Here is a 9,687-nt window from a genome sequence, read left to right on the forward strand (position 1 = left end):
CTGATATGTGTTCCCTGTGAAGATGAGACGCTTTTCGTGGCAGAAGCGAAGTGTTAGGGTAGTATGCCTGAATGCCAAAGCTCTGCAGAGCGAAGCATGGGACAAGCCTCCTAGGCGTTAAGACACATTGCACACAAAACGCACACGTCACGGGAGAAGAGCAGGGCGAGGAGACTAGAAAACGTTTCGTGGACGTGCATTGGTATCCTGCGCAGTGCGGCTATGCCATATCCACTACAGCCAGACCCAGCAACGCCGCGCCTACGCAGCGTAGCCGTTGGCGGCGAGCCACGCCTTGAGAGCGGCGGCGTCGCGCTGGCGGTAGGCGGCGCGGCCGCGGATCTTATCCTTGGCCGTCTCGAGGGTGCGGTTGAAGCCGGCCGTATCCTTGCCGGCGAAGAAGGCGTCAATCTCCTGGATCTTGTCGGCGTCGGCAAACTTGGACAGGCTCGTGGAGACGAGGCGATCGACGACGACGTTGTTGCCGGCCTTGACGACGCAGTCGTCCCAGTGGGCCTGGAGGTACTGCCACTGGGCCTCGCGGGCGGACGCGTTGGCGCCGAGACCCGAGGCCAGGACATGCATGTTCGGACGAGGGCCACCGACTCGGAGGCCGGCCGCGGGCGGGGACCCGATTGAAGAGGAAGGGGAGGATCGTGTTCTTTGACGAGCTCCGTGTCGCGGGGCCGCGCTGATGGCACTGAGGCAGACCTCCTTGCCATCGATCGACTTTGTTGTGAACCACTCCTTCTTGAGCACCTCGACCGCCTTGACGGGGTCGTGCTTGACGGCCACGCGGAACACGGGCGTGCGCAGAGCTGGGGGGAGAGGGTTCGACTCGGGCGACTCGACATAGGCCTTCCAACGCTTGAGAGCCTCCTCGGTGACGCTATCACTCGTTAGCAAGGATGCATCACTCGAAAGAATAGGGGCACGTACCCAGCGTGGCCGTTGACACCGGCGGTGAGGATAAGACGCTTGCGCAGCAGACCAGCGAGGTAGCTCTCGCCCTCGGGATAGTCCCAGCCGACCTTACCAACGGCTTCGTCGATCAGCTTAAGGGTGAAGGCCTGGAGGCCCTTCTTGATGACCTCGTCTTCGCCAAAAACGGACTTGACCGATGCGATGGAGTCAAGCACCTGGCTCCAGACTAGGTAGTTGTCCTCCTTGCTGAAGCCTTGGATGAACGAGAGGAGCGCAGCAGTGGTGCCGTTGCCCGAGAAGGCGAGATCACCGGCGGATCCAATGATGGCAATCTTGTCCTCGATGGACAGGCGGTCGAGCTGCTTGCCCAGCTGCAGCAGGCGCTCGGGCGGGTAGTTGACGCGGTAAAAGCCCGAGGCGCCAGAGTTGAGCTTGTAGAACTCGGAATCAATGTCAGTGATGATGTCTTCCTTCTCTCCAGCGCAATACGAGGTAATTCCCTTGACACCCTTCTGCCCTCGAGCTCGAAGAGAGGATCCACCAAGTTGTCTCGTCATCTTGAGGCTTGACATCGCCGGTAGAGAGGAAAGCGCGATTGCTTGATCGAAATCTGGTTGGGCTGCTCGGCGACGGTCAGCACGGGGTGACCGATCTTGGAAATCCAAGGGCCCATGAGCTTGTTGACGTCCCTTGCCAGAGGCCTCGCTGAGAGCGCTCCAGAGCGCTTCGGTCTTGGCGTTGCCGTACTGGTGCTTCTTCAAGTAGTTGGACACGCCCTTGAGGAAGGTCTCGACGCCTAGATGGTTTGCGAGCATGCGGATGGCGGAGCAACCCTTCAAGTAGCTGATGTGGTCGAAGATCTGGTTGACATCGAGGGCGTCCTTGACGGGAACGTGGATGGCGTGGCTGGCACGGATACTGTCCAGCTTGAACGCCATCTCCATACCCTCATTGATGAACTGCGGCCAAACCTGCCACTCGGGATGCAGGTGATCAGTTGCGAGCCAGCCAACCCAGGTAGCAAAGCCCTCGTTCAGCCACAGCTCGTCCCACCAGTCCATGGTGACAAGGTTGCCAAACCACTGGTGGGCGAGCTCGTGCGCGACGACATAGGCCACGCGGTTGGCGTAGCGCGGCTCGGACGTCTTCTCGTCGTAGAGGACGGCCGTCGTTCGGTAGGTGACCAGACCCCAGTTCTCCATCGCGCCGGCCGAGAACTCGTGGACGGCGAGCAGGTCGGCCTTGGGCAGAGGGTACTCGATACCGAAAATGTCAGAGAAGTAATCGATGATCCTAGGCGCATGCCACAGAGCCCAGCGGCCCTGCTCCTTGAGACCACGCGTGGTGTAGACACGGACAGGCAGCTGTTTGCCATTGTAGCGGCGCTCGGTAAAGGCCTCGACGTACTCAAAGTCGCCGATGGCCCAGGCGAGAAGATATGTGCTCATCTTGGGGCTGGTCTCAAAGGAGACCAGGTGGAAGCCATCGCGCGTCTTCTTGGTGTCCTTGACGGGCATGTTGCTGAGAGCGACCTGGTCGTCGGGGATCTCGAGCTCGACGTCAAAGGTGGCCTTGAGGTTGGGCTCGTCGAAGCAGGGAAAGGCGCGACGCGCATCGCAGGGCTCGAACTGGGTGCTCAGCATATAGTGCCACTCGTCATCGCGGGGGACCGAGGCAGCGGGTGTGACGGCGGGGGTATATTTGCTGCGGTAGAAGCCGGCCATGTCGTTGTTCAGGATACCCTCAAAGTGGATGAGGACAGAAGCCTTCTGAGAGGCAGGAATCTCCTGGTCAAAGGCGATGACAGCGCGCTGCTTCTTCTCATCGAGGGAGATGGAGGCGGATTCGTACGATTCGGTGGACTTATTCTGCGTGACGGTAACGGAAGCCTTGGACAGCTTGAGCTCGAGGGCATTGATGACGACCTCCTTGGTGGGCTTGGCAACCTCTACGTCAATGCTGCACGGAGGTTAGCGTCAGGCGTCATCATGGCGAGGGCGATCGGGGACGGTGGTTGGCAACTTGCCTGACGGTTCCCTGGTAGGTCCAATTCTTAAAGTCAAGCTCGCGCAGGGAGACGACATAGTGCGAGGGCCTGATGGCATCGGGAAGGACATCGCGGTCCGCCATATTGCCGAAAGAACTGGCGTGAAATGCCAATTCCGATGTGGTGACGGAAGAGCAGTGTCGACGAGGCGAGGTGGGAGGTCTAGAGTGACGTGACCAGGGATCAGCAAGACGAATCCCGAACGGTAGCTCGAGACAACGGAGGCGAGAAGTAGGTGTGGACAACGCAATACTCTGAAAGCACGATTGCAGATATAAGCAAGGTGGGGATGTAGTGAGGTTGGGAAAAGGAGGGATTTCCAAGATCTCTTCCAGCTAAAGCTCGAGAACCAAAAGGCAGAAGCCATATTACTAAGCCCAGCCCAAAGGGAGGGGCATTTGAAAGGAGGGGCAGATGGCGATCGAGACCGAGACCCACACCCGCACTGCACCCTACACCTACCTTAGGTACCTAGGTAGGGTAAGGTACCTTGCTAAAGGCAGAGAGCTCTCTCACCGGGCCACTCGGCACGCAAGAGGGGGGCGGGCAGGGGATGCCCTCAGATGAATACGATGAATGGATGGGGTAGGAAGGTACCCAATGGCGGGAATCCAGTGCTGGCGCATCAGGCTGCTTAGGGTCGGTCGGTCGACAGCCTACCTGTGGGGAGGTAGGGGGAGCGTCACAGGCGGCTGAGACCTCCGCGGCATACCGACCTACCTAGGTACCTTAGGTAGGCACCGTACCCAAAGTGCCCTGCGCTTAGCAAAGGCCTCAGAGCAGAGCCTCCGCCATGCCACTATCAGTGGACCGCCGGGGGTCCACAATGTGCCGAGCTGTGGACATGGGAGCACCAAAGAGCTAGGTGCTGCCTGCCACGATGGCATCCCAGGGGTATCTTTGTCTCTCTGGGGGTCTGGATTCAGGTCTGCCCCGGGTTCATGGACGTACCTCAGTTGCTCGCCGTGCCGCCGTGCCGCCACCGCCAGCTCATTGTGTAATGGCGACGTCGAGCCGGTCGGAGCCGAGCGCGGTGTCGCGGGCGCCCAAGTAGTGACGGGCGATGAAAACTGCTGGGAAAACCGCGTGTGCGTGACGGCTCCACACAAAGATGTGATGGCAGACGCGGATGCCGATGCAGAGACGCACGAGAGCCTCGCCCCTGACAGCCACCCAGCCGCTCCCAGCCTCGAGCTGAGAAGGCCGACGTGGGCCATTGGCAGGAATAAGACGTTGCCGGGCTGCTGTTCTTCAACCGAGGAATGGTGAATGCAAATTGATGGTGACGCTCATCCAGTGCCGAAGTCACCCTGTTTGTAGTCGATCTTGAGGTGGTGTCGTTCCGATTGATGAAGAGATGCGACTGGCCAACATGCAAGCGTGCGAAATGGGCACAGGCCGAGCTGATCCTGAAACAGTGTGAACCCGACGTCCGCATACTTCACACGGAGTTCTGACAACACTGGGAGAACGAACCTTAGGTATAGACTACCTACCTACTCAGTGTCATCACAAGTGGGACGAGTCGTATCGCTGCCAGCTCTCATGCGAACACCTCGTCAGGAGAACGCTGGCTTGTTCATTCAAATGCAAAATAACGCTGCTGTCAAAGTGACGCACACCTGGTCAATCCACCAAATCGTAGCATGCCTTCCCCGACGTCCTGACCTCCAAAGCATGTCCATGATTCGACTCATTGAACTCCTCCTCATCCTCCTACTGTCAGTCTCCCATAGATTGTCCCGCGTACGAAGCCATGATCGTTTGCTCTCATCCCTTGCCCCATGCATGTCCATGTTCGTTACAACCGGGGAAAAACAAAACCCTGAAACCCTGCCCAAACGCCCCAGCCCATGGAAACCGTATTCCGCAACAAGCCCTGCCGTACCGCAACACAGACCGATTCCGCTTGCCAAAGGAAAAAAACACCCGATTCTCGATATAGACGTCACGCTTCCATGAGGCTCATGCCTCTAAATCATGCCACTGTTGTGCTGGTCGCCGCCTCCTCTTGCTGCACCTTCTCCGAAACCGCCTCCCACCACTTCGTATGTGCTGCGCGGTCCACGGCTCCGACTCGTGCCAGCTCGTCCACGATCTCTCGGACTTGCGTCGCGAACTCGGCAAGCCCGAGCCCCGCCAAACGCTCACCAGCTGTGCTTGCTGCCTTGACCTTCTCGCTGGCTGACCCTGCGCCAAGCCTGGCAAACATGTGGACACGAAGTCGCGTCAGCAGGAGCCGCAACACCGGTTCCTGCGGTTCGGCCCCATTAAAGATCGAGTCCTGGCTTGCCTGAACGACCTTGGTAACAAGCGCCTGTAGGTGTGTCTTGGTCGCCGCCGGCATCGTCCGTCCTGCTTCGAGTGCCACCATGACGCCGTGTACCGTCGTCTCCATCTTGTCATGCTTCGCTTCGAGCACCAGCATGATCCGAGCCGCCTCCGCCTTCCACGGCGACCGCACGTCGCGTTTGAGTATGTTCTTGCATTGAAGAAGAATCGCTGCTGCAGTGACAATCCTCTGTGACGCCAGTGATAGTCTCTGCATCCTCTTGTAGTCCAAGAGGAGCATTTCCGGCACCGTCTCCTCTCGAATGGGCAGCGCTTGGGTGAAGAGATCGACCATCATCTGCGCGTAAAATTTGTCGGCCGTTGGCCTGTTCTTGGCATGGTTTATGCCTTCAGGGTCGCGTTTGCTCGCTTCCGCAAGCACCTTGAGGCGTGCCGAACGCCACGCTTCAACAGCTGCCGTCAGCTTGTGATGCCCCTTTTCCAGGGCTTCATCAAACTTCTTGGCTTCGTACTGCGGTCCAGACTCAATGAGCTGCGGGGCTGCCGTCGATAACATATAATTGACGTAGTCGCACAACATTACGTCGATGAAGCCTGTCAGCGCCTCTACTCGATCCACCAAGGTGCCTTGATGGAGTTTATTTGTCACAAGATCCTTGCACTCCTCGTCACGATAAGGTGCGCAGAGCTTAGGCAACAGAGAAGAAACCGCTGTGAAGAATTTCTCATAAGAAAAGCTTCCCATCTGAAACTGCTGTTCTGCAAGCTCAACGTCAAGGACCTCGCCGATTGTCTTGTGCATGAATGCCCCTGGCCGTACCAGTCGTTGGAGTGACTCTTTGAAGTATCGCATCATTGTCGCAAAGTACATGAAGCCAGCCTCCGATTCGTTGGAGTGAAGCTCAGCCCGCATGCCCTCAAAAAGTGGCTGCTGAAAGGTCGCCCTATGCTCGCAATATTCATCGGCGGGAATCCGGTACTCTCGATTGATAGCCAGTTCGTGTACAACAACTCGGTTCTGCGGCAGAAGTCCGCTCAAACCAGGCGGCAACACGATGGGCAGTGGAGGTTGGGGTTTCGTGGAGGCTTTCAGTGGTGTCGCTGGCGGAGTCACTGTCTGATCTCCCGAAGAGACGAGACTCGCGGCGGTAGCAGAGCCCTCGGCGCTGTCCGAGACGCGTGGCTTCATGTCGGCAGTGGGTTTGTTGGCGGCGCGAGCCTTGCGCGCCTGGCGCACGGCATCGGCGATCATCTTCTTGCCCCTTTCCTGGCAGCTAGCTTCTTAATCCGCACAATCAGTTTGACTTGATTGTCTTTGATGCTCTCACGATACGGCTCGGGGAGGCATCGTCGGTACTATCTTTGACCGTCTGCAAATCATGTCAGCTCAACGACTGGAGTACATGACTGCACGAGCTAGTCCGAGTCACGCGACTTCCACGCAATGAAGGCGTTATGGAACGTGGCGTAGTCTTCAGAGACGCCCTGGCGCAGCTAAGCTGGGGCCGTATAACTGTTACTCGCATTGAGGCGAGAAAAAACATTTTCAAAGCAGATGAGTAAATCCCTTGCTTTCGATACGAGATCCTGTAACTGCGGGTTAGCAAGATCATCGTGAGGCATAGGTTGGGGCAACTGCGCTCCAACCTGCTCCTGCTGTGCTGTGCCATCCTTGTTGCTCAGGACCTGAGCCGGATGGCCCAAGATGATGAAGGCGCTGAGGAACGTGCGGACCGCTGCCATCTCGCCAACAGAGCCAGGTTGACCCTCCTGCAAACCACAGATGCGCAGAATGCGAGCTGTCCGCAGAAGAACTCTTTCTTGGCCGAGCAGATCGACGACGCTGTCGAAAGTGGTGTCGCGGATACCGTCAACCGTAAGGCCTAACTCGGCAAACTCGCCGACTGCACGTTTCCTTTGCACTGCCCGCCACCACCATTGAAGCTTTCCTGCTGCCTCGTCTTCGGTATACGAAGGACTTTGCTTTGCTTTGGCCCGCTTCGCCGATGATGGCGGCGAAGAGGGCGGGAACTCGCCACTATCCTTATCATCGTTGTCTTCGGGCAGCACGTCTAGAGAGGTCTTCTTGTTCGTCAAGCTCTGACCTCGGAAGCGTTTGCTGGCCGAGCGATTTTTCAGCTCCTCTCGCCGGCGATCGGCTTCGGCCATGCGCTCTTCCATCCGTGCCTTGACACGAGCCAGCTCGGTCTCTCGCTTCTCTTTCATGCTCTCAGCGACTGCCCTCGCCTTCTTGACATCCTCGGCGCACGAGGCGACGATTTCGGCAAGCTTCTTCTCTCGCGCTTGTTGAGCGGCAAGAGCGCGTTCTTCTGATGAGGACGTGCCTCTCGGCGTCGCCTTCGCCAGGGCCGCTCGAATGCGCACCTTCTCAGCGTGGGCTGCACGATCCGCGAGCCGGGCTTTGCGGTCTTCGAGGAACGACGTGCGCCGCAGATGTTGGGCAATCAATTTGCTTTGGTGGCCGTCGCTGTTGCGGCGGGTGTAGTTGTGGGCGGACGAACATCGCGAATGGGCGGAGGATATGGAGTTCCGCCGTGAGGATGCCGCCGAGTCTTTGCGACGGGTCTGGGTTGGGCGGTAGAAACGCGCGGCAATTCTTGGCGGTGGTGTGTGGATGTGCCCGACGGCATCATCGTTGTCAACATCGTCGTCAGAGATTGGTGGCATGGTCAGGTCTATGTTGTTCACGTTGACTTCACTGGCTGCTTCTTCGTTCGAGAGCGGTCCAGGAGATACGACTGCCTCCTCCATGATGTAATCGGGATCAACAGGATCGGATGTGGACATGTTGGCCAGAGCAGGGAGGCTGTCGAAGGTATCAAAGATGTCGGAAGTATCGAGGCAGCACCTTCGCCCGGGCTGTTTCAGAGAGGTTTGGAGGCGTCCAGGCTATCTGTCTGTGACGAGCGCGTGGACTTATCTGGACAGATAGACGAGGTTGAGTTTGGGAGAAGCAACAGTCCGGACTTTCCCCCGATCTGTGCGTATAGGTAGGTATGTTTATCCTGGCTGCGATGGTCGTCGTGGACGGACTGGGGCAGAACAACAAGGGGACTCGGTGAGGATCGTCAGGCAAACGAGAGATGCACCCGATCCGCACCGAAATGGATGATTTCAAAGCGAGTGACCAAATGAATAATGGAAGAATAAGTCGTCAATAGCCAGGCTCGCAGTCAGGATGGGGCTCTGAAAGGGTCGGCATGAGGGCAAGGAAGATGCGAAGTGAAAACGAAGGCTGGCTGCAACGGCGATCGGGTGTCGAGGGGTGATTCAGACACCAGTTGTGAAGAAGTGGAGGCTGGGGGATGGGTATGCTGGTTGGTGTGGGACGCGGGAGCGAAGGAAGGAATGACGGAAGCTTCCAGTTCCCTGGATGCGGACTACACCTGCCCTCCATTTGTCTGCTCGGTCTGCTTACAGAGACAGACAGACACACCGTACCCATCGCGCCATGCCCTGTGACAACGCTAGCGCTCCGCCCTGAAATGTCCCTGGAAGGAGCAGGGCAGCCCAGGCAGCTGCCACTACCATCTGGTAAGACAAGACAAAGAAACGCTGCTGCTCGTTCAAACACCAGATAACGGATGCTTCGCTTCGGAGCCTTCAGTACTGCTTCTGTTCGCCGGCCCAGCAACGTGGATCTCAGTGGACGGTTTTACGCCCTGCTTGCCTCGAATCGCTTGTAACCTGCTTCAAGCGGGTGGATGGGTTTTAATACTACGAAGCTTATTTGTGCGACAGAACTGCTAGACCTGCTTCCTGCAGAAAGGTCCCGTGGTGTCATGCTTGCCCCATCTGTCGACATCCACTCTGATCTGGCGTCCGGGGATCTCATCGGGCGCTTCCGTTAAGATGCAAGATCACGTGCATTTGACACGGAACAGATGAGGGTGAAGGCGTTGTCAGCAATGGAGAACAGAAATGGCAGAATCACTGATCCTGATTTGACAGTTGCGATTTGCCAGATGGCAGGTGTTGCTTTCCATGGGTCTATAGCACATCACACTTGTGAGTCCCCTTCTGTTCCCGCTGCATCGCAGTGGGGTTTGATGAGCCGGCCCTTCCAACCATAGATTGAATCCACGTCACCCGAGCTTGACTTGCTATCGGCCCTCTGATTTCCTTCAAGCGTAATGAAGATGTTTGAGTGAATCGTTTGTTACACAAGCGACCTGCTTGCGAACCGCTGCGGTGACTCGCGCCAGGCGCTGTCCCTGGTCGCTTCTCGCTTGCATGAATACATAAGGCTGAGCCCTGCTCTACGGTACGTGCTCATGGGTTCCGGCTGCTGACTGTACATGTATGGCAAGAGGCTTGCTTGTAAGTAAATTCTTGGTTCGTCCGTCAAGATGCTGGATCGGATCAACTCTGGCCGCCATGCCTCACCGCTAGTAGCGCATTGC

The 9,687-nt window shown here is 57.5% G+C and overlaps 4 protein-coding genes across 4 annotated transcripts in view; 2 read left to right on the forward strand and 2 right to left on the reverse strand.

Annotated features, from left to right (window-relative positions):
• The window catches only part of VDBG_05501 (mannosyltransferase), a gene marked incomplete at both ends in the record, with an annotated part of 1,732 nt that extends 1,611 nt beyond the window's left edge, over positions 1–121 (forward strand). Inside the window, one exon of the mRNA XM_003004342.1 lies at positions 44–121. Within this exon, the coding sequence (XP_003004388.1) occupies positions 44–121 (78 nt within the window). The remainder of the gene's footprint in view (positions 1–43) is intronic.
• A 140-nt stretch (positions 122–261) lies between these two features.
• VDBG_05502 (aminopeptidase) lies at positions 262–3,054 on the reverse strand (the record flags this gene model as incomplete). The annotated part of the gene is made up of 3 exons (XM_003004343.1): positions 262–889; positions 940–2,872; positions 2,934–3,054. The coding sequence occupies 3 exons, from the start codon at positions 3,052–3,054 to the stop codon at positions 262–264; spliced, it is 2,682 nt and encodes an 893-aa protein (XP_003004389.1).
• A 517-nt stretch (positions 3,055–3,571) lies between these two features.
• On the forward strand, positions 3,572–4,240 carry VDBG_05503 (predicted protein; the record flags this gene model as incomplete). Its single annotated transcript, XM_003004344.1, has 2 exons — positions 3,572–3,641; positions 3,705–4,240. 2 exons carry the CDS (start codon positions 3,572–3,574, stop codon positions 4,238–4,240), a joined length of 606 nt encoding a protein of 201 aa, XP_003004390.1.
• A 709-nt stretch (positions 4,241–4,949) lies between these two features.
• Positions 4,950–8,815, reverse strand: VDBG_05504 (IQ calmodulin-binding motif domain-containing protein; the record flags this gene model as incomplete). Its single annotated transcript, XM_003004345.1, has 4 exons — positions 4,950–6,530; positions 6,592–6,633; positions 6,845–8,143; positions 8,726–8,815. The coding sequence occupies 4 exons, from the start codon at positions 8,813–8,815 to the stop codon at positions 4,950–4,952; spliced, it is 3,012 nt and encodes a 1,003-aa protein (XP_003004391.1).
• Positions 8,816–9,687: the final 872 nt, after the last annotated feature.

The sequence above is a fragment of the Verticillium alfalfae genome, genomic scaffold (genome assembly GCF_000150825.1).
Source record: "Verticillium alfalfae VaMs.102 supercont1.6 genomic scaffold, whole genome shotgun sequence".
Lineage (NCBI taxonomy): Eukaryota > Fungi > Ascomycota > Sordariomycetes > Glomerellales > Plectosphaerellaceae > Verticillium > Verticillium alfalfae.